This window comes from Drosophila mauritiana, chromosome 2L (genome assembly GCF_004382145.1).
Source record: "Drosophila mauritiana strain mau12 chromosome 2L, ASM438214v1, whole genome shotgun sequence".
NCBI lineage: Eukaryota > Metazoa > Arthropoda > Insecta > Diptera > Drosophilidae > Drosophila > Drosophila mauritiana.
The window spans coordinates 14,660,843-14,684,140 of record NC_046667.1 but is presented as its reverse complement, the minus strand read 5'-3'; the positions used below and the strand labels follow the sequence as shown (position 1 = coordinate 14,684,140).

The 23,298-nt window shown below is 39.5% G+C and overlaps 5 protein-coding genes across 5 annotated transcripts; 2 read left to right on the top strand and 3 right to left on the bottom strand.

Annotated features, from left to right (window-relative positions):
• The first annotated feature begins 407 nt into the window (after nt 1-407).
• Nucleotides 408-1,499, top strand: LOC117136507 (anamorsin homolog). Its single transcript, XM_033297454.1, has 3 exons — nt 408-627; nt 717-1,213; nt 1,273-1,499. The coding sequence occupies exons 1-3, from the start codon at nt 492-494 to the stop codon at nt 1,384-1,386; spliced, it is 747 nt and encodes a 248-aa protein (XP_033153345.1). The 5' UTR covers nt 408-491; the 3' UTR covers nt 1,387-1,499.
• On the bottom strand, nt 1,416-3,851 carry LOC117136496 (protein yellow). Its single transcript, XM_033297443.1, has 3 exons — nt 3,529-3,851; nt 2,267-2,672; nt 1,416-2,207 (listed from the first exon to the last, which is right to left on the bottom strand). Exons 1-3 carry the CDS (start codon nt 3,759-3,761, stop codon nt 1,530-1,532), a joined length of 1,317 nt encoding a protein of 438 aa, XP_033153334.1. The 5' UTR covers nt 3,762-3,851; the 3' UTR covers nt 1,416-1,529.
• Nucleotides 3,852-4,723: 872 nt separating this feature from the next.
• LOC117149856 (gamma-aminobutyric acid type B receptor subunit 1) lies at nt 4,724-23,052 on the bottom strand. The gene is made up of 16 exons (XM_033316828.1): nt 22,037-23,052; nt 18,080-18,334; nt 13,956-14,090; nt 13,700-13,870; nt 13,423-13,639; nt 13,078-13,243; nt 12,771-13,014; nt 12,562-12,711; nt 9,660-9,802; nt 9,474-9,597; nt 9,289-9,405; nt 9,018-9,225; nt 8,703-8,959; nt 8,504-8,641; nt 7,160-7,343; nt 4,724-6,690 (listed from the first exon to the last, which is right to left on the bottom strand). The coding sequence occupies exons 2-16, from the start codon at nt 18,329-18,331 to the stop codon at nt 6,668-6,670; spliced, it is 2,529 nt and encodes an 842-aa protein (XP_033172719.1). The 5' UTR covers nt 18,332-18,334; nt 22,037-23,052; the 3' UTR covers nt 4,724-6,667.
• LOC117149870 (angiopoietin-related protein 6) lies at nt 7,646-8,433 on the top strand. The gene is made up of 2 exons (XM_033316829.1): nt 7,646-8,244; nt 8,310-8,433. Exons 1-2 carry the CDS (start codon nt 7,673-7,675, stop codon nt 8,431-8,433), a joined length of 696 nt encoding a protein of 231 aa, XP_033172720.1. The 5' UTR covers nt 7,646-7,672.
• LOC117149840 lies at nt 9,819-12,517 on the bottom strand. The gene has a single exon (XM_033316827.1). It carries the CDS (start codon nt 12,515-12,517, stop codon nt 9,890-9,892), a length of 2,628 nt encoding a protein of 875 aa, XP_033172718.1. The 3' UTR covers nt 9,819-9,889.
• Nucleotides 23,053-23,298: the final 246 nt, after the last annotated feature.

Sequence of the window (23,298 nt, the reverse complement as noted above, 5' to 3'; positions counted from 1 at the left end):
AATTGTAAGTAGTTGGTATCGATTTTTAGCTAGCACTTCGATTTTGAGCGCCCATATTTAAAATTCAAGGTACAAGTGACCAACCTTCTTTTCTAACTGCCCATGCATTTTTAAAACGGGCCGTGGGAAAATACACATGGATGAATTTAAAAGACAATTCGCGACTTTGAGCTTAAGTGTAACCGTTGAATAAAGTTAAGTGGCAGAAACACACACTATGCAATCAAAAGCTGTTAATTATGTATCAGAATGCGAGCTGTAACTCATTAAAAACGAAGCTGGTGCAGTGTATTTACGGATTCATTTATTTTAGCAGTCACAGTGCTAAGTGGAAAAATCTACAATCACTGAATATCACTTTTAATCCGATAGACAGGTACAATCGATATCACCGCTATATATTCGCCGCACTGCCATATCTAACTTGTGAAATCAAAAATCGGTTCCGTTCGGTGCTTGAACTTTTGAGATATTCTAGAAACACATCCACAATGGAGAACTTTAAGGGTCTACAAAAATCCCTGTACATATGGACGGACAGCGCCGACTTGGACAAGCGAGTGGAGCAACTAAAGGCTGCCACCGGCGGCGATGTGGCTTTGGAAAATGTGCACCGTCTTTCGTTTTGTAAGTTGCGTGCGGTGCGGTGTGTGTGTGCTGTTTTTGGCTAGCTAGTGAGTCAGCAGATTAAAATCAGTGGTGTTTATGCTTTCCAGCTTCCTATGCCAACTCCAGTTTCGACCTGATTGTGATCGAGTGCGCCCAGCTGACCGACAGTTACGTAAAACTGCTGCACATGCTAAAACCCAGTGGCAAACTGCATTTGGTGTCCTTCATCGGTCCGGCGGCTAGTTTGCTGCAGGAGATCAAGTTATCCGGATTCATAAACTGTCGCGAAGACTCTCCAGATGCTTTAACCGCCGAGAAGCCGGGCTACGAGACAGGATCCTCAGCCAGGCTGTCCTTCGCAAAAAAGAACGCCAATGCAGTCAATGTGTGGAAGATAAGCGGTGACGATGAGGAACTAATAGATGAGGAGGAGCTGCTGGACGAGGAAGACAAACAGAAGCCGGATCCGGCTGGTCTGCGTGTCTGTAGCACCACGGGCAAGCGCAAGGCGTGCAAAAACTGCTCCTGCGGCTTGGCCGAGGAATTGGAGACTGAAAAACAGAGCCAGAAGGCCACCGAGAATGCTAAGTCCAGCTGTGGAAATGTAAGTTATCCTATAAGTTAACATTAATCCCGATTATAACTGATTTCTTATATGCACAGTGTTATCTGGGCGACGCCTTCCGCTGCTCCACTTGCCCCTATTTGGGCATGCCCGCCTTTAAGCCCGGCGAGAAGGTGCAACTGGCCGACAACCTCCTGAAATCCGACATTTAACTTACGCTCACCATGGTACACCCAATCAATCACATTTCAAATAGTTTATTAAGCTGACTTACTAACAAACAATAATGTCATAATGTAAATACAAAAATGCACCGCGTCATAAACACAGCATGTAGATTTAAATATCCAAGTGATCACATTTCGCATGGTGTACCCTTGATGAGATCGCGGTTCTGGCCCATCAGAATACGATAGTTGACGGCCGAGGGATCGAGTTCCTTGTACAAATACGTCGGCATCTTGTCGGACAGCACCCAAATAGTGCCTTCATTGTCAATTTTCATGTCATTTGGAAAGACCAGAGTGTGCGAATCGGAATCGATTAGCCCCTGGGTGTCTGGAGTGTATGGACGCTTGATGTTCCAACAAGCAATGGCGTCTTTGTTCACCTGCGTATAGAAGATGACGCCGGTCTCGGGGTCAAAGACCTCGGCGGTGGACTGGCCATTCATGCCACGGTCACCAACGTATTTAAAATCGTAATACGAATCGCCACCGGTCACGTGTGATTCGTTCTGCAGCACGCGGTTCGAAACCTTGAACTCCTTGGTACTGGCCAGGGCATGGAAATAAATGTCCTTGGAGTGATCTGGATTCATTGGGCCCACGGCCAGGCCGAAAACGCCGTCCGTCCACTGGAAGTTCACGCCGCCCACATTGAAATCACCCTGCAGCGGATCGAAGTGGAAGAAGTTATGCTTAACGCGGTAGGATTTGTCGCTCCTCAGTGAATACACAATCACACCGTAGGCACCCAAATCCGGGATGTAAGCGAAGGCATCTTGGCACTCCGAGCGGTCTGCATCCACAACCTAAATGTTGATTAATTCGATCACTTTGGAATTTGAATAATGCGCCTATGCATGCTCACAATATTCGCAAAGAACGAGTCCTCTTTGGTCTGATCAGCGGGAATGGTGAAACGGCGCAGTAAAGTATCCGTCTTCAAGTCGAACACCAGGATAGAATTGGGCGTAATCTGCTTGGGACTGCCCAGGATGTCGGCCAAGCCAGTATCGAGCACCCACAGGCGATCGCACACGTCCACTTGAATTCGGAAGGTGGAAATGACAGTGGAGTTGTCCTTCAGCTGAATGCCGGCATCTTGAGCCTTGTCCGCGTCCAGACGTCCGCCGGATGGTGTCTTTTGGTCCTGTGGCTGCACATCGATGGGCAGCTTGTTGGCCTCCCAACTGGGATATGGGTGCAGCTTTGGCGACTTCTCCGTCGAATTGATATCGATGTAATTGAGAGTGGCAGCCACACCAGCCTTCCATCTGAAGGTAAAGTAAATCATTTTATAATGAGGAGCAATAAATTAAGATTAAGAACTATAAATTTACATTTCAGACTTGTTTAGTTATTGATTTCATTTAAACCTGACACTGGCAAGTAAATAATTAAAAACATTAAAAAGTACCATGCACCTGCGCAATTATTATGACTGATTGGATATGGTTTTAATATAAGCTATAGTTTTAATTTATATCTTAGCACTATCAGTTAAGACTTTGCCGGCAATTGTAGCTTGTTTAATTACACTGTATTACATAATAAAACATTACTTTAATGGGGACCAACAAAATAAACTTTTAATTTTTCAATGCGAACAACAAAAATATGTAGCTCATTTTTCGAAATGTGAAAAGCAAATCGAATATTGTTTTGATTACTCATACTCATACTCACTCCCGAAAATCAGAATGGTTTTCGGGGCTTTTTGGCCAATAAGCGCATCGGTGGTAAATCCCAAAAAGGTGACGTCACAAAGACTTTGTTTACTAGTTACCTAGTTAGCCTTTTATGGTTTTATGGTATCCGTAATATTCCATAGAATTTTCCGATCATGTGTTTTCTCTTATTAATTTATAATTAACCTCATGTTACGATTTGCATTTAGAAACCACGATTTAAAATGCAAAATAGACATATGCAAAAGGGGGAAAAAAAATGATAAAGTTAACTAGCCAGCGAGGAAACCGGTTTCCCCTCTTGACGCTCGATGATTTTGCAAGTCTAGCTTGACATTTAATTACAAACCAAGCCAACAAAAAAAGGTAAATAATAAGAAAAAAAGAAAAGTTAACTACAGGTAACCGTATGTTTGTTGTCTCTATGAATTTGGTGACTTACCTTGGCACAGTGACAAAGATTCTGTTTTGCCAACGCTCCACGCCCAGCGGCAGGTTGTTCTCCACGATGTAGTGGCCATTCGACTTGGCCTCCGCCTCGGCCTCCGGAGTGGGCCAATCGAAGGCCAGTTGCTTCCACGAGAACTTCTCCTCCAGCTTGGCCGATGCAATCCGGCTAAAGCCGCCGATGAGGCACACCATCAAGCCCAGGCTCACCTTACCTAGTGGGTTCATTTTGGAGCTGGGGTTATCAATTGTTTGATTTTTGATTTTTATTTTTGGACCTCCGTTCAGTTCGAGTTCAGTGCGCTAACTGCAAGAGCTTAGATTGGAGTCGGGCTTAATATGCTGGCTTGGATCCCAAAGAAGCAGAGCTTTAAGCTCAGTACACAGATATTCGATCCCGTGGTGTTATAATCTGTGATAATCTGTTATACCAAATGCCCAGCTGCAAGTTAATGGTTATTGCGATGGGCTGGGTCTTAAAATTAGCAACATAACCGGAAGGAAGCTCTGGAATTTACTTGGTAATACTTTAAAAATACTTTTTTGCTTGCTCGAATAAAATCAATCGCACAGTGAACCTCGTTTTCAGTTGGTAACTAATGGGTCAATTATTGCATTAATAAATATAACAGAATGAAATGAAATTTTTCTATTTGAAATAAAATAATATTGCCAAAGCCTTTACATATTTAAAATAATTTTAAGAAATTTTCATATAAAAATTATTAAGCTGCATAAACAATTCAAACTCTGATTTATGAATAAAGGTTATTGATTCCCTCATTTAAAATGCAGCACGGGTGGGATGCGAAGTAAGTGTTTGTTGCTTTTACGAACGATTTGCATTTTAAGAAACGAATTTGTGGACAACGTCTGATTATTGAGTCTGAAATTTTAAAAGCAAATGAACTTGAAATTTAAAAATGTTACCTTTAAATTAAGCCTAAGAACATTTAACTTCTTTAAAGGTACATTAAAACATCTTAAAACCCACGAATAAAAAATATTAAGACTAGTAGGACTAATATGACATAAACATTAAGCACCCAACGCAATAAATAAAAGTGATATATTTGTTCAATTCTGTTTTGTGTTTTTTATTCAGTAAAATTCTCATTTATTCCGTTTTATTAAACTTTAAATTAATTCGTTAGTGTTACATTCATAAGAACATACCGAGTTTTTCATTACTTTGACCATTTGTTTTTCCTGCATATTGCTACCATTTGTCGCGGTTCATATTTAATTTGTCACTAACAGTAGAATTTCACTTTCTTGTGTGTTTCCATTGAAATAATTCTGGATTTATTTAACCTTTGCTTTTTCTATTTACTCGTATTTTTACAACAATATTAGCTTGGCTAAACTGTGTCTTACTTGGCTAGAAGTTCTTCAATCGGCTGTGATTCGAGGACAAAAGCAAATAATTGATTCGGATTTGAAAATTCAAAAAATAAATGTCGATTACTTGTTGCATTTGTAGATTTGGTTGCTGTTTGTGGCTGTGTTCAATTCTGTGTTTTTAGGAGGCGCAGCTAAATGCTCTATATACAATATACATGATCTCGAGTTACACGTCTACCCTAACAGCGTTCCCTATATGTATGGTATGAAATACAATCCAATTAAACTACAAATTCCAACGACTCTTAACAAATGTACTAGAGATGTTCTTTGCCATGTGTAAATTTCATATATATATTTCAATATTTATATATAATCATTGTTTATCGTGTTGTATAGTATTCATTTCATTTGCTTGGTTTTCCTTTCTTTTTTTAACGGCTTAGATTTTAAAGTCTTTCATTTCGTAGGAATTTGATGTTGTCTATGTATGTTTCTTATAGCACTTTTTGTGATGGATTTCTTTTTTATAATTCCATTTTACTTGGATGTGAGTGAGTTTGAATTGAATTTGAATTGAAAAGATTCGATTTCGTTGAGGGGTGAGTGGTGAGTGAGTGATAGTATGTTATGCATGTGACTAAGTTAATCATTTGTCAATAGGGTTCAGTTTAGTTTTAGTTTAAATAAAGTCAATTCCTATATAACGACGTCCTCAATTATGCTCGGTCTCTCCTCGGTTCCTGTGTATAATATATATACTTTATAAATGCGATTTTAGAACTTACAGTAGGTTCAAAAATGTCTCATTACCATTTAATTTGTCTATGTATAACAGTACATAAAAATTAAAACGTTCCTTGAGCACTCAGCATCCCATCCATAATATAATATATTAACTTTTGATGCTACACTAGTCTAAGCTAAATGTATACATATCCTTTCATTATCTAATATTTGCTAGACTTTTCATTCGATTTGTGCTTTTTACGATTTGCTGAAATGTAAACTATTAAAACTTTTATCGAGTGCACATTTACACCTCACATACACACACATGGATCTATACAAAGTGCCTAAAGCTAACTTAGCTAACATATTTGGGAACCAAACCGATTATCCTGTCGAGAAGGACAAGATTCCCTAGTTTGATTCCCGGAGTCTAGGAGTTTGGTTTGTATTGCCGCGACCTGGTTGAGAAAAGACACGTACACATAAATGAAAACTAAGAATCGGGAGAAGGCCGCCTTTTTGGGGAATTTTCATCTATGCAGATTTACTATAATTAAGTAGAGAGAGCTCTAGGAGACAGCGCTGAGCAAATGAGGTTCGAAAGTATAATTCGTCTAACTCAAAAACAGTATTTACTAAAAACAAAAACAACAATTTGTCTTCCCTACACCTGCATTTATAAATGACTAACTTTAACACGATCTTTTCGTAATGAATTCTCTTGATTTGCTAGAATTTTTTTTTTGGTTTCTGTGTTGCAACTTTAAAGCCTAACAATTCGCTTAGTTTAGATGCTAGTGTCGATTTTTTGTTTGTTTTCTTTTAAGTTAAAATTACTTCGTTTTCAATATTAATGCTAAACACGTTTAAGGTACAATACATATTTCATTATTCTACAAAATTGCTGCTACCAATTCACTTATTTAGCTCAGCTTAAAGTTGATACAAAGTTCTTTAAGTACGTGTTTGTTTAAATCCATCTTCCGTTAGCATCATTATTTGCATTTCATATCTTTTGTATAATTCACCTATCACGCAAAGGAAATTGACAAGTTTTTTCATGTACGATGCTCATGAGTATCTGCAAGATAGATATATTACGAATTAGTACTTATAAAATTTAGATTGTGTAGTATGTTTATCTTAAGTGTGATCTAAAACATCTTGCTAAAATGTGAAAGAGGTGCAAGAGCAGTGATATTTATTAAAAAAGTGCTGAAGTGCTGAAGTGCTGAAGATACAAAAAAGTGCTTAAGATACATATGCAGAAAAGCTATTGACATTCCAGAAACTGATAAATTGCCCTTGGTTTTATGTGCAAGAATCGAGTTTACATAGCGTTAGCATAAGCAAATAACCTTTGAACTCCATTTATATTGTTGTTCCTAATCAATTGTGTCAATGCCGACGAATAGAGCTAAGATTTCTAGTTAAAATCGAGAACATAACGATTAAGAACGTCAAGCTAAACCAATGTAACTAGTATCGATTACCACATGCAACTGGCTAGGGGCAATTGGGATGCATAGTTCCCTCCACCAGGTACTCACCTTGTGTGATTGCGAGTGTGGCTGCGGGCGTGGCATGTGCGGATGATGAGTTGATGAGGGAAGCGGGCTGCGAAGTTGTTGCAACGGCGGCGGAGGCGGCACCTGTTGCACCATTCAGTTCTGTGCCCTTGGCGTCGCCCCGCTCCACCAGCCGCTGTCGCAGGACTCGAATCTTTTCCTCCTTCTGCAAGGGGAAACACGATGTTTATTAAAGATTCGATTTGATTAAATTATTAACAATAAAAACCACAAATAAGCAAAACACACAAACATTTAAACCATAAAAATTTAGTTCTGTTTTAAATTTTTAAAATTCTAAAAACAAGTGTCCATTCACTATTTTGGAATCCATTTGCCTAAATGTCGACCTAAATAGAATAAATGTATATCAAGCAATGCGGTCAAAGGTTGCAAATTGAGTTTCTATTCAAAACCACAAAACTGCGTTCCCCTTTTAAATAGCAGATATGTGTAGATATTTTTCAGTAAACCACCGATCTTCTATCAGCACGCATGTTGAGTAAAATGAAATCGTTCTTCGTTGTACTACTTCTATGGACTTTGCTGTTCGAAGTGGGTCAGAGTTCACCAAACACGTGTCCCAGTGGCAGTCCAAATGGAATTTACCAGCTGAAGTTGCCAGGAGAAGAACCTTTTCAAGTGACCCAGTGCAAAACGACGGCAAGAGATTGGATTGTCATTCAAAGGCGACTAGATGGAAGTGTTAATTTCAATCAATCGTGGCTTAGTTACAAGGATGGATTTGGCGATCCGAATGGCGAGTTTTTCATCGGTCTTCAGAAGCTTCACCTGATGACTAGGGAACAACCACACGAGCTTTTCATTCAATTGAAGCATGGTACTGGCACTACAGTACACGCTCACTTTGATGACTTTCAAGTGGGCGGTGAAACTGAATTATACAAACTGGAATGGGTGGGAACATATTCTGGAACAGCTGGCGACTCACTTAGATACCACATAAATAAAAGGTTCTCCACTTTTGATCGTGATAATGATGAATCTAGTAAAAATTGTGCAGCCGAGCATGGCGGTGGTTGGTGGTTTCACTCTTGTTTGTCAAGGTAGAAATATTAAACTTAAATTGGATATATGAGATGTTTTTACTTATTAATACTTCATATTACAGCTCGCTAAATGGACTTTATTATAGAGAAGGTGAAACAGTCATGCTGAATGGAATTCACTGGGGCCGCTGGAAATTCCAATCCCTAACTTTTGTTCAAATGATGATAAGACCGAAATACTTTTAGATTAACGTTAAAAAAAATATATAAAATAAAATAAAATTGTATTAAGTTAATCCACCATAACTTAGCATACCTGTGTTATTAATCGTTGCAATTCCTCATTTTCGGTAACAAGTTTCTGATAGCGTTCTTCGTCCTCCTTCGATATGGCTGAATCGGGATTGTATTTCGATTCGGCCTTATCCTTGGGATGACGTATGACCTCAATGACCTGTGCGAATAGAGAGCATTACGAATGTGCTACTTCATTTAAGCGCAGTGTAGTGACTGACCTTTGGCACAAATATCAGCAGCATGCTTAGGAAACAACAGAATATCACAGCTAGAGCAACGAAGGCAAAGGACGCGTCCTGTTGCGATGCAATGACCATGCCCACCGGAGCTGTTATCAGGCAGAGGACGACCACGTTGTAGATGCTCATGCCCACATAACGCGAATCGTTGATCTGTTTCACTTTAATGGAGCGCGTCTCGTAGGCCAAAAAGAGGCCAAACACCAGGATTAGCCCCTTGAAGCCATATACAAGACCTGCAAAATAATATTAATATTATTATATGATCCTAATGTATCGATATCCACATCATACCCAACCACATGGAGTTGCGTTGACTTTCACAATGCTCAAGCTCTGGACGTATTTTAATATCATCAGTAGTAGATACTGGATCTTCGAGTGGGAATGTTTCGAGATAACGCTGCAGCGGATCAAAGATCTGCCATGAGAGTAATATCACTAAATCTATTGATAATAGCCCCGAAACCATGGTGTATAGCTTCCAAGGTTCCACTTTTTTCTGCAATTCCAAAAAAAGATTAGCAACTAATATATAGTTTTTGTTAATTTCATTTAAACGCACCTTCGGGTCAGTTTTTGCTTTTGTTGTAAAACGATGCACACGCCAGACCTTGCTGAACATAGCACCGTATGCTAGTGTAAAACCGGTGGATAGTAACCAAGCCCGCGCTTGACATATCTGATGGATATTTTATATCAAATTAACTATCAAAAAATGAAGACAATTTTAAGGTAAAGAACTCGCACCTTTGGATACTCCTCGGGGCTGACAAAGCGTCCGTCGATGCCCAGTAAGATGACAGATATTAGACAGATGATGACACCGAATAACATGATCGTATTGCAAACGGGATGCGAGGATTGTATTACTCTAGAAATGATATAACCCCAAGTTAGTTCTGCATGAGCACTACCAATAAAGTAGGAAACTACCTTCTATGCTTATTCCATATATTAAAGATGATCAAGGCGAAGGCAACGAATATGCCACAACTGGATATTGTGCACATGCACACAAATAATGGCAAGGACACGGTGCGTAGAACATGGGTGACAATTGTGCGATCTTGAGGAACCTGGATTATAAATGTAATAAATAATAATAACTATACTAGAAAATTTCCACATTTTATTAGAAAATTATATGTATCATATTAAGTATTTTACAACGAGTAGTCGTGCCTGAGCAATTTTTCCACCCTCTCGCGGTTTTCATTTGTAGCTAATAACACAAAAAACGAAACTTGGCCATAACCCTCCTTCCTATGATGTATATTCTTAGCCCAAATTTTGCAATTTATGTGGACACGTTCATTTGCTTTCAGGTTTTTGATCTTTAGAGCCACGATTCGATTCACATCGTTTGGGCCGAAAAATGACTTCTTACCCTCGTTCGCAATATACTCGATTTTCTCTTCAATATCGGTGTATTCCGTTCTTATCGCCGGCTCTGGATGAAATTCAATTAAGACATTCGTATCTTTATCTGATCGGCATGTAATCCAAGTACGATTCAAACCACCCTCCTCTGATGTTGTGTTATCCAATAACCTTTTTAGGGCCGTAAATTCAACCTCATCGATCTTGGCTTTGACAAGCTCATCGGAATTGCTATATGGTTCGGTCCTAAATCCAATAATCCGATTAACTTTTAGAAAAACACACGGTTCACCGCTTGGATAGCCAAACTTTTCATCCGCAGTACAAGTTCCAAAACGCGGATTCTGTCCATAGTCGCCGTATTTTTCCAGAAGAGCCATTATACCGGCGTACTTTTCCATGACTTCCGTACTGTTTCTAGGATCAAAGGATATCGTCTTGGGATTAGTTCGTGGTCCGATGGGAGTGAAACTAATAAATGGTTGGGCCATCTTAATCATGGGTGCCTTTCTGGAAGCATCATCTTTGATTAAATCGAACCAGGCCATGGAAAAGATGATGACAAACAATATATATAAAACGGAAAAAACTAGTGTGTAGAACCAATGACTTGGACGGCGTAATTTGTATTTTCCATGGGTTTTCTTGAAGAAAAGCCTGCGCCATTCCGTTCGGCCAGGAAAATGATATTCACAACCTTTGTAGTACTTTCGTCTATCTTCTTTGGTTGGCATCTTGTAGGGCCCATTATCCGGTGGTGGATCCACAATCAGTTTGTTTAATTTCTTCCTATCAGTCTTTATGGGTTGCATGTAGATCACATCAGTTCCGTCGTCGATTGGCCAAAATGGCTTATCTGTGCTGGTTCCAATGTCCCTTAACTTGCCACTTTTGTGCACACTCATCTCGGCAATCGGTGGAATTATGATTTTTGGTAACACTTTAGTATTCACTCCAATTTCCCTTACCCGATCATCGCGGTGTCCTATATCAACGGGAACATCATCTGGTTCAGTTTTTCGTTTATAATTCTTCCGTTGATTTCTAAGATTTTCAGTGGTTTGCCCAATATCTCGGAATCTTCCATCATCATGGTAAACTGCTTGGTCATCACCTGCTGACTTGCTGGGAAGTGGTTTAATCTTGGATTTTCTGCTTATATCCGTATTTATTGCTATACATCTGTATTTCCTGTTTCTTTTTCCAATTTTAACCTTTTGGTATTCTTGCAGAATCTGATCTTCTCCAGGAATATCAGGCGATGTCTCCGCGATCGGAAAAATCCAAGCTTTCTTTGCCTCCAATTCGATCTCTGGTTCTGGAGGAGGTTTCTGTTCATCGTCTTTAGTTTCCTCTTTATTTTCCTCTTTGTTTTCATCTTGATTTTCGTCCTTATTCTCGTCTTCTTCACTTTCTTTGGAGCTTTTCTTCTCTTTCATTCTTTGAGCAAGGCTAAAGATTTTTGTGATTGTGCCTATGTGTTTTACTAGTGCATTTTCATCATCATTACTTGCGTCTTCCATATATTTAACTTCTTCAACATGGTGTTTGCTGGTTCCGGTGATCTTGGAACCCTTCACCTCATCGATGGTTTTATCATCTCTACGGGTCTTAAGAAATACGTTAGTTGACTCGCGTTGCTCCTTGAGCTCTTTTAACTTTCCCATATTGATTATTTCCGCAAGGATAACAGGTCGTTCGTCCTCGTCATTCTGTGGCATGCGATAGCTACCTCGCATTGTCGCCGATCCAACTGAATCCAGATCGATCTCTTCCTCCTCACCTTCAAGACTAGAATGATACTCATTATTGCTGGGAAAACGACGTCGAAGTGTACTGTCTGGTTCCCAAGTTCGATTTTTTTCCGGCACGTCCTCGGACGATCGATCATAATCGATCAAATCAGACAGATACTTTTCCCTATCAAATGAATCAAATGGCTCGCGAACTCGCCTCGTTGTAGATGGCTCATAAACTTTTTTTGCAACTGGCTGTTTTTTTGTGCGGCCTGATGGCTCCACTTTTTCATCGTCAGATTCTTTTAGAAGGGATTTTCCGGGTAGGGTCTTTACTAATAGCTTTTGATCTTCTTCTTTTGATGCACGGCTGTTTCTATTTGCAGATTCTTTTTCAAATGATCTAGAAAAGCCTGGCTCTTCTTTTTTTGCATCTTTCTGGTTAACTGTGTCTATACCATCATTCGAAATTGACACCTTTTTCGGTCTTGGTGCCACCTTAGGACCTTGCTTAAGACTTACAGATGATATTGGCTCTTTGGATTCATCATTTTTCTCACTTAAGCTGGTTAATGATCTTCTTGTGTTAGCCTCGTCCTTGGACGGATTTGCGTTCTCTTCCGGATCAGTCGACACACGCTTTGTCTTCTTTTGCTTTTTATCATCGTCCGACATTTTGATTGTAGGATTGATTTCTCAAGGCTGACTGATTTGCTTACCTTGCCACCAATCCACTGTTCAGTATTCAACCAGGATAGGTTATCCAACTGAGTATCGTAGTAACCCAACTTCTCGTACCTGCCGTCTATCATCTGTTCGATCTGAGTAAGAGCAATACGATCGCCCTGAGAACTGAATGCCACCACACCCTGCAAATCAAAAAAAAAGTAACTAACGTAGTATTATTAAGTTGGATTCACAAACTTACAGAGACACCCAGAAACTGTGTGGAGTTCATGGCAGCGTAGATTTCATCGGCAATCTCCTTGTCCGTATAGGTAAAGTCTCTCAGAGATTTCTTCCCGGTTGTCAATCGTTCCATGGTCTTGTTGAAAGCCAAAGCCACACTCCACACTGCATCGTAGGCGAGTGGCGCCTCCTGATAGCCCTCCGGATAGCGATCGTGGTTAATGTCGTAACCCTCCTCGATTAGCGCCTGATTCAGTCGATGTCTGCGCGAAAAGAAGGCAAAATTAAGCATAAACTTTAGCAATAGATTAAGTAGTAGTACTTACCGAAATTCCTCTGCAGTCATTCCGGATATAGTTGTCTGATTGTTCTGATTCCACATGAGCGCTTCCGTTGTCAGATGTCCTTCGGCTGCTATACGCATCTGCTCAACAGTGCAGGTGATGCCCTCCGCTTTCAGATTGACCTCGTACCAGTTGTCCTCGTACCAGCCTAAAAAATAAACAAAAAAGTAGTTTAGTTACAAGAAGAACAGGCTGTAGAATAAACTCTATGAAACTATCTATGCATATCCAGTTAAGTTGTATCTTTTAAAGATACCTTTTTATCTTTTAAGTTTTAAGTATAAGTTTAAGTATCTTTTAAAGTTTGAAGGTATAATTTGTACTTACCAATAAAGAACCACACATGGGCTCGACCATATAGCTGCTGCTTGTACATTTCGCAGAGCACCCTCCTGGCGGCCACCACGTAGAAGAGTCCCACAATGATGCGTGCATCCTGGCGTCGCAAATTGCGCACGGCGTCGGTTGGATCGGATAGAAATGATTGTCTAGTTACGATTTCAACGCCAGCCTCCATGCATCGATTCTCGAGATCCTCCACGGTCTGTTCATAAAGGGATTCGAAGTTAATATCGAAATGTAGTTAGCTAGCATCGATACCTACCGATATAAAGACCTCCTCCGCCTGCTGCAGAATGGCCACCCGGGACCAGCCGAATTTCTTCATCAGCTTGATGCGCGTTGGATTGTGCACCGTGGCCGATGGATGGGTGCGGAATAGAGTGGGGAACCGCTTGCGATCCGAAAGAGCCGGACTCGAGGCTCCGTAGCAGAGCTGATATAGGAATATAGGTAAAGTATTTCGAGGTATGTATGTATGTATATACCAGCCATGCTGGCGTTATGCAAATTTCACTTACCACAATTAGATTCCACATTTTGGCAGCCTCGGCTACAGTGGTGCACACCGTGCTGCATCCTGCCAGCAGCATCAGCTTTTGCGGTTTATTATAGAGCAGATTGTACATCACGCTGGCGCCCAAACCGGGCTCACACTGTGAATGAAAAGGGGGCGGAGATGGGGATGTGGATGGGGAAAGCGGAATTAGCCAAGTTGCCAAGAATACTTATACTCTCCTCCGTCGGTCTTCGATAAATATTCATAAACATGGGTGGATATGTAGTTTTTCGCTTGATGGCCAACGCAAAGTATTGATTATGATTATGCTAAGCAACGACGACCCTTCAGGAGTTATTAATAGCGAATTTCCTGTTATTTATGTGTCTGTCTTCATTGGATGATAATTATTGATATGATTAATTGGTTTTGTGATTCATGCGAAGCGTTTATGACATTGGCGTGGCTTTTAAATTGAATTTAATGCACACAATTGGCCCAGAAGGAATTTTCGTCATCTCGCCCACTTTTCGCCAATATAATTGAAAACGAAAATAATAAACTGGCTTATTATAAACTATACTGCATTTGGCAAGTTCTATTGAAAAACAAAAGCCGCTTGCTGGCAGAGAAAATTAAAAACTATAATCAATCAATTTAATAACGAATTTGTAGCAATATTTATGTAGCTAGTTTAATTTCCATATTCAAGTCCTGACTAATTTATGTCCCACCTGGTTGATATTTTTCCATTATGCTTTTCATTAATCCCCATGTCATAGCATTTATCAATTAAACAAGATTCATTCATGACAATGAATAATTCACGAAGGTGTGCCATCCCTTTCCCTCGTGACGAAGTTGTGATATACATTCGTACATACGTGTACATACGTGTGTATCCCCATCCACATTGGCCACATAAATGATTCATTCATTCAGTTATTCATTCTCGCATTCATTCATTTACATGGCAAACTCGTTTCCCTGTTCGGCGTTTCCTTCGCTTTGGCCCAAAACCCCCGTTCTGACGACAATTTTCATATTTCTTACTTGGCTTGCGTGTAAACAACCATTCTAATTGGTTTTTTCTTTCTTTTCCTTCTCATGTCCAGTCCCTGTTTATGCATAAGTATTATCCTGTTCATACTACTCCATCTATTCAGATCTGGGTGTGGGCTTCGCCTTTGGGTACCGAGGCATGCCACGATGTCCGCTCTAGTTTAATAGTTTCCCTTTGCGCTTTTCGTGGGCAGGGGCATGATAATTTTATAGAACAACTAAGCAGCATAAACTTGATATACATAACTATAGTACTTTTAATATTAACCAAAAATAGCTAAATGATTTATGAATACAAAGCATATTAAGGAATATATTCATTGTACACAAAAAAATATTAAATTTAAATTAAAACTCGCATATTCTGTAGATGCCTATTTATTTCAATACGTTTACCATTATTTTTATCTTTTTATTATTACTGCAATTGACAATGTGAGTTTAAATAATTGAATACTTTGTTGTGATTTAATTAAACTTTAATTTAAAAAGAAAAGCAAAAACCTTTCGGGAGCACATATTTTTATCCCAACGCTATTCAATCAATTTCCGGCTTATTCCTAAAGCTTGACAACCGGTTTAAGCCATTTCAGTGTTTCGCATGAAGGCACTTAGCCGATAGAAAGTGACAGCTTTGCAAATGCAATAATGCGATTTTTCAACACTGATTTTTGGCCATTAAAAAATCGAAGTTCGCCACAATTTATTCACCTGTTCTGTGTGATCGACCAGGGATTTCGCTTATTATATACTTATACAGTATAACCATCCTGCCTTGTTTATACATTTTTTTTTTGAACTCTCAGTGCTTTTGTGCAGGATTCTTTGGGACATTTCACACATCAAAGTAGGTCAAGCAAAAGGCAGCGGCAAAGGCAAACATTGCGTGCGACCTTTGCCCCTTGTCGCTTGCCAAGTGACGTGGATGTGGGCGGGGTGGGTTGGTGCGTGGTGGGAGTGAGTGTGGATGTGGATCTGCCGGAGGAGAAGGTGGCTGTGGGACCTGGAGATGGCAACTAATTATGCAGCATTTAGCGGAAGCTGTTTGCCTAAGCCACAAACATAACGCGCCTGGCTCAGGCTCAGTCCAGCGAAGCGAACTGAACTGAACTGAACTCAACTAACCAGACCAGACCAGGACCAGATAGGAACAGAGATATGACCAGGGCTAGGACTTGGTTTACCTCTCCGGCTCTGTTCCTATCTATATGTCCGTATCTGGCTCGTAAATGGGCGTGTATATGTACATATGTATGTGGCCTAGGATATATGTAGTAGTAATAGTGTCTGTCCCTCCTGGCAGCCTTGAATAAAAATAACTCAAATGATGAGCTACGGCTCGGCCGGGCCAAAGTGACCTCATTCAAAACTCAAAACAAGTAGTTAAGCTTTCGCTCACTTAAAACTAATGAGGTTCGCGCGTAAAAATAGGCAGGCCCAAAACAACCGCCGAAGTAGTGGAAACCGCAACAACTGTACCGCAGACCCTTAAAATGTGAAATTCACAAAAAAAAAAAAAAAAAAATATGTGCAAAATATGAAAATGAATAAAGATAGTTGGTTTTGGTTTTATATGTAACTATGTATTGTACTAGAGATACGCGCCAAGGGGCATTGATAGCGCGCAACTTGGTTGGGAACTGGAAAACGGAAACTACATCGGTTACTGGCCATTTATTATGATGCATGAGCGTTTGGAGGGCGGGTATTTGTTTAATAGCTGGTTCTCTAAAAGCCAACAGAAGTTACAGAATCCACACAACTGGATACTATTGAAAAGTTGATTTATTGCGTGCCCATTCTCTATTTTTACCATATATAACGAATTTGACAGCTAAAAATATATTTCGTGCTCTTTAAGTTAGCTACAAAATGCAAAAATTTGTTAGTTTTGAGTAAGGATCCATAAAAGCAATATGATCAATACTGTATTCACATTGATTATAACGATTTATTCAAGAAAAGCTTTCTATAGAAGTTTAGTTCGTGCTGCTGGCATTAACGATAAAACGCGTAAAACTTTTGATTGCAAAAAGCAAGTTCAAAGTTTATAGGAAAAACTTTTACTTATTGATCTCATAGAAACTTTCTGGGAAATGAGAGATTTTCGCGTTGAAATAATTATAACTTACAAGAGTAATGTAAATACATTTATGATTTAACGAACAACAGGCGACATTTATTGGGCGACCTTGTTCGAGATATATACACACATTCTTCTTAATGCTAAATACCCTTTATCAATTACGAATCACGCGCATAAAAGCCCGATTAACCGAACTCAGCCAATATAATTGCTGTTGGCAACGTTGCGAACGTGCTCCAGTCCGAATCTCAATCGCAATTTATGTGCGGTCATTAAGCCGCGGCATTGCCAAATATTGTTGGACATGGCGGATTGTGCGGCGAATTCAATTTGTGGAACACACGCGCAGCAATACCCTTTAATGCGGCATAATAAAACTGTTTGTCCTTTGTTAACAGTGCCCAGCTCCAGCCCCAGCCCCAGCCCCAGCCGCTGCCTGATCCCCTGGAGAAATATGCTAATGAATGCCAGTGCTCAGCCAGCACTCCACTACTCATCAGTGAGCAGAAACAAAAACGAAACAAAATAAGTGGCACCCAAGGGTATGTGGCAGGGCAGCCGAGGAGGCAGCAGGGTTGCATATAAGTAGGGCTTATCGCTTTCCAACTTACTAGTGCACTGAGCGAAAATGCTTAGTGAACAGAAGGCTCAAACAGAACTCAGTGCATCAGCAGTGGTTTCTGGTCAGGATAACAATTGCAGTGATATGAATCATAATGCAAAAATATTTTCTGATGCTTGGAAGTTCATTTTATATGTTTTGGGTATATAATAATGTTATATATCGCATATATTGTATATTTACTATATTAGTTACCTATGAAAATTATAAGAAAGTTCGAAAATTACAATAAATTTTTATTCTTATTGAAGCCAGTTGAAGAGGAAACATTAAAAACTATTTCGTAACGAACTTGGACTGTAGCACCATTGCATCGCATCAAATTCTCAATATCCTTAGGTATATATAGTTTTTTTTCAGTGTACTGACTACTCACCTCGCTGTCGTTGCTGTGCAGGATGAGCTTGAAGCCCGGCAGCAGATTCGGCTGCTTGTTGACATCATCCAACGCCAGTCTTGCGGCAGGCATACACGCCTGCCCGCCCTGCCATCCTCCTTTGCCGGCTATCGGAAAGATGCCGCCGATGTGCAGTTCATCTGGCCTCCCGGCCACGCCCCCTTGCAGGTGCGGCGAGGCGATCAAACAAAGCAAAAATATCCAAAACGTAACAGCACCATCACTTGTCATATCCTGCAAGGCAAAAGGACCACAAACGTGAAACGTGAATCAGCAATGGAATCAGTATGGAATCAGGACGAATAAAACGCTTGAAATGTGATTACCGAATTGGCGAGCGAACAAAATACAAATCGGGGAATACAAATACAAATACAAATAGAAATCGAAATATAAGAAGGACACGGCCAGGACGCTCGGAAAAAACAAGCCCACCAGCGATGGAAACCAAAGGAAACAAGAACGGTAAGGGGCCAAATGAAACCAAACCAGACCAGACCAGGCCAAAACCCAAAACCAAAACCAAAAGCGAGCGTCAAGCTTCGTTTTATGTGCCAAAGCAATTTTTATGACTACATGGGCAAACGTAAGCAATTTATACACTTCGTTGTCTCATCCTGCAGATGGGGTATACCAGATACTATGCGGAATTGGATGGCAATGAAATTATGAAATACAATTTTATATTATATATTATATTAGAGGAAGTGTCGGGCAGAAAATCGTTTAATCTTTCAAAATTTATGTTGTATTTATATAACTTATTATAATTATTTTTTTTTCGTTTAATAAAAAAAAATGTGATAAATAAATACTAAAAAGAAAAAAACCATCGTAAGTCTTTATATTTAAAAATATTGTTACCATTCGTTCATACATATTGCACTTTTGTTTCTTAAAATACACACACGTTAGTTGATAATTAAAGTTGATTATGATTACCACTAAGCCAGTTTAGTTTATTTGTCTGCAATGTGTATTTTGCAATCGAAGGATGATAACTAATTTGTTTGATATAGTGGCCATTACTGAGGTGGCCCGAATAATCTGCCAATTCAAATGCTCTCCTCACAATAAATCTCGTCTAATAACGTTGAATAAGCATTTCAGTTCAAATAATCCACTTCATAAACGTGCTGATTTAAATTTTATTTCTGTTGCATACTTTTGGGTTATGTGTTTCCTTGTAGCTTAATGCGGAATTAGGCTGGAGATTTTCCTTCATTTGTTCGTATAACGTTTTAAAGGTTTAAGAGATTGAGCCAAAGCTTGTTTTTGTGTTCGTCTTAATGTATGCGCACATATCTAAAGAAAATAACAATATTTTGAAACAAAATAAGCCGCCAGCAAATACATTATTAAAATTGAAATGAGTTGCATTTTATTGTACTTTTGGATAAGTTTGGTTATAAATGGGTACTGTGATCCAGAGCGCAAGAAATGTGGCAGAAAATTTCGCTTGAATCAAATATAGAACGTGATTGACAGGAAAAGTCTATTTGCATTAGCTTAGGTCAGTTTCGACTTTGACCTTGCTGACTAATCCAAACGAAAGCCAAATGCTTTTTATGTCCCGCTTGCTGCAAATAATGGCTAACCACAAAAGTCCGAATTAGAGTTTCCCTAACATTTAAATTCATTGGAATTCCAGTTACCGAATTTCATTTTAATTAAGCAAATCTCATTAGGAAGCAAACTGCGGCCAATCCCATACTAATCCCAGGAAAATAGTTATCGCAATCCACATGAAGCCAAATCAAATCTGCAACAAATTCAATTGTTTGCGAACCGAATTGAACTTGGATTTAATAGTAATTGTCTCTTTGTCTCGCGTTTTCTATCGTTATCGTTTTATTCGCCTGGATGTCTGTGTGGTGTGGTTTCTATTTAAGTTTTGATTTCGAAGCTTTTAAGCTTTGTTTCAATTGAGATTTGTCGAAACAAATAAATAAATAAGCAGTTTGTATTTTATTGTTTGTTTGTTGTTGTTGTGCCCTTACTTGGTTGTTGCTGTTCAATTTCTTTTTTTTTTGTTCAGGGCAAGGGCATTTTGCGCTTCGGCGCCTGAGTTTTATGGCTTTTACCCGACACGCCCCCGTCCGCCCCTCCATCTGTCCGCATCCCCTTTGGCAGTGTTCTAAACTCCTGCCAGCAATATTTTTTCTATAAAAAAAGAAAAAAACAGAATAGAACTTTTATGTGGGAGAAGCCTTTTTATCTCTGTGTCCTGCGTGTGCGAGATACTCACACACACACCGATACATAAAACCATATAGGGCAACAAAAAAAAAAACAAAAACTTAAAGTATGAATTGTATTATATATTTTACCGTCAGCACGTTTCATAATTTATTAGGGTACTAAAATATTTAATTTAAGAGTGCCTTCCCGGCTGTTCTAGACATAATTTATCATATTAAAGAGTGGTTCTGATTGAAATCTGCTTGTAAGTGAATATAAAATAGATTGAACATTCTGAAGATTTAAGTTTTATAATTTATAATCTTTTATAGTGGTAAAACCTTAAATCTTGATTAAACAAAGCATAGTTCCATTTAAAATATATCTTATTTCTCAACATATTTGTATTCTTGTATTTAAAATTTATAGAAAACTTACTTGCGTTAACATAAATAAATACTGCTGCTAATTTGCCAGGATTTATTGATTTAGTATTTCCTTTCAGTTTCCATCGTAATTAGCCTATTAATCAACTCAACAAACAGTGCGTATACGTATTTTGAGGGTTGATTGCTCGACTTTAGTGGGTGATGAATGCGATGCAAGTCAGAAATCAACTAAAGTTTTTTTTTGTTTGAGGATGTAAAAAAATACAAAGCCATAATGTGGCGATGCCATTACCGGTTATTTGTGTTGCTTGGATGATGAATGACAGTTTTTCATGCACAAATACGCCGTGTTTTTTAGCATAAAACATTTTTACAGTGTTTGCATACGAGCCGCGTGTGTTATTGAATGGAAATGCTGTCGGTATAGCACAAACATACGTACATATATGTATGTATATGTACATCACCGCAGCGCCACTCCAAATTTGTTTGCCAGTTAATCGCACTGAGGCGCGTTAATCATGGCGGTGTGTTAAGGACGAATAAAAGGTGGTGCGGTGGGTGGTTTTGGTGGCTACACGGGGTGGCTCACTTAACTAAGGTGTGGTTGCAGATTTGGCGAGTTGACACCTTTGACGTAGAGTTGCCGCTGAAGAGGCGCTGATGAGAGGGGATGGTCGTCAAGGGGCTAACTTCCTAGTGACCTAGTTTACAAACCTTCGCACACACACACACACAGACTTAAAACATTAATTACGTCGGGAATTCTGCACAAATGCGACAAATGCTTCACTTCACTTCACTGCCTTCCCACCTGCTCTCTTCATCCCTACACAGAACAAAAAGAAGTGATCGTAGATGATGATCAGTTTGCTTTTCTTATAGTCAATATATATATACGCATTTTCAGATTCTATGAAAGATCTTTACATCTTGGCGGTGAAAAACAAATACATCATATACCAAATTTGTATTGAATAATAATTGTAACAATTTAATTTGAGTTTGGAAGCGGGTTTGTGATGATCTCCAATCCGGAATATTATTTGAACTATTATCTACCTGTACTACGACCAATAAAGAACTATGTTTTATAGAAGAATCTTCGATCATCTAAATATTTTTCTTTTATTTGTACTCCTCAAATCATTTTGATTTCACTTGTCTTAAAACATACATCATTCTCCACTGACCATTCATCACTTATCCATCTCCTAGAATCTTTGAACGATGAGGGTTTTAATTTTTTTTTTGAGCATCCCTTGGAATTAGCTGCTTGCATTTTTTCAAGTGTATTCTCTCCGCCTCTCTTCGCGGCACTCTACACCTTTCTATTGCCATCTCGCTCACTTTACACTTCACTTACTTTGCGTATTGCCGTTTAAAAATGCGATGTTGCGGTTGTTGTTGTTGTTGTTTCCTGCTTTGCTACTACTGCTTCCTCTTCTTCTCGGTCTCCGCTTTATCCTTTGCCGCTGTTTTTGTCTCTGTCTTAGTCTGCTCCTTTGCTCCTTTGGCCGGTGCTTCAATTGTTTCATAAGACGCTTCTTCTTTTTCGCTGCTCCTTTCGCTTGGGCAGGGGCGTAGGGGGTGTTGGATGGAGGGGGTGCTGCCAAAGGGGGTCAGGGGCCAATTCAGTGTTTGTTGTTGATTTGGTTGTTGATGGTGTTGTTGTTGTTGTTGCTATTATCGCTGTCGCGGCGGCGTTGTTCAAACATAATTTGATGACTGCGCATTACAATCGATAATCCCATGCACAAATGCAGCTCAGCACATCGGCATTGCCTTAAATCCATTTTAATGAGAACGGATCCCGATAATTCCGTAATCCCCAAATGATGGCAATTCCTTTGCAGGTCCTGCTGTCACTGCCTTTTTTTTGCTGAGCTCTCTCCTCCCTTTTTTTTTGTATTTTTTATATATGTTTGTTGCACTTTCACAAATAATTCGAGAAAAAACTGAGACGTGAGGGGCGTGAGCTTTTTTTTGTCAACTTTGTTTGAGTTTGCGGTGTGTTCTGTGTACTGTGCTATATGCTATATGCTATGTATATTACTTTGTACAACTTTTCTACATTATATCAGATTTACGTTGAATTCCTTATCAAACTAGTAAGCTTCTGGCTGTGAGGGGCATGAATTATTAATGTATTCGTTATGTTTCACTTGCTTTCTAGCTGTAACACACTTCACTTTATCAATTCCCGCACCGTAATTCCATTTAACGCGTATTTCTGTGCAGGTATTCAGTTCTGCGGGAGTTATATTTTATGCACAGAGTGGTGTTTTCGCTCCTGCTCCTTATTTGTCTATTTTTTGTACAGACTTTTTCGCATTGTATTCGGGGGATGAGACGCGAGAGGCTCCTGCTGTGTTCGTTGTGTTCCACATGTATCCGACGACTGGAACTCCATGACTGACATTTACGTTTTCGCCTCGCCAGGACGAAAGCTTAGAGCACGGGAGCTTTCTGGTGGGAAAGCTCGTGCTTCCGCTTTTCCAGTTGCCAAGTCAAGTCGGGTTTTTTGAAGTTTCGCTTTTTCAGTTTGCTGGCCAAGTCGAAAGTCGCGAAACTCTCCGGGCAATTACGGTTACTTTGTGGGTGGGTGTAGTGGGTGTAGCGGGTGTA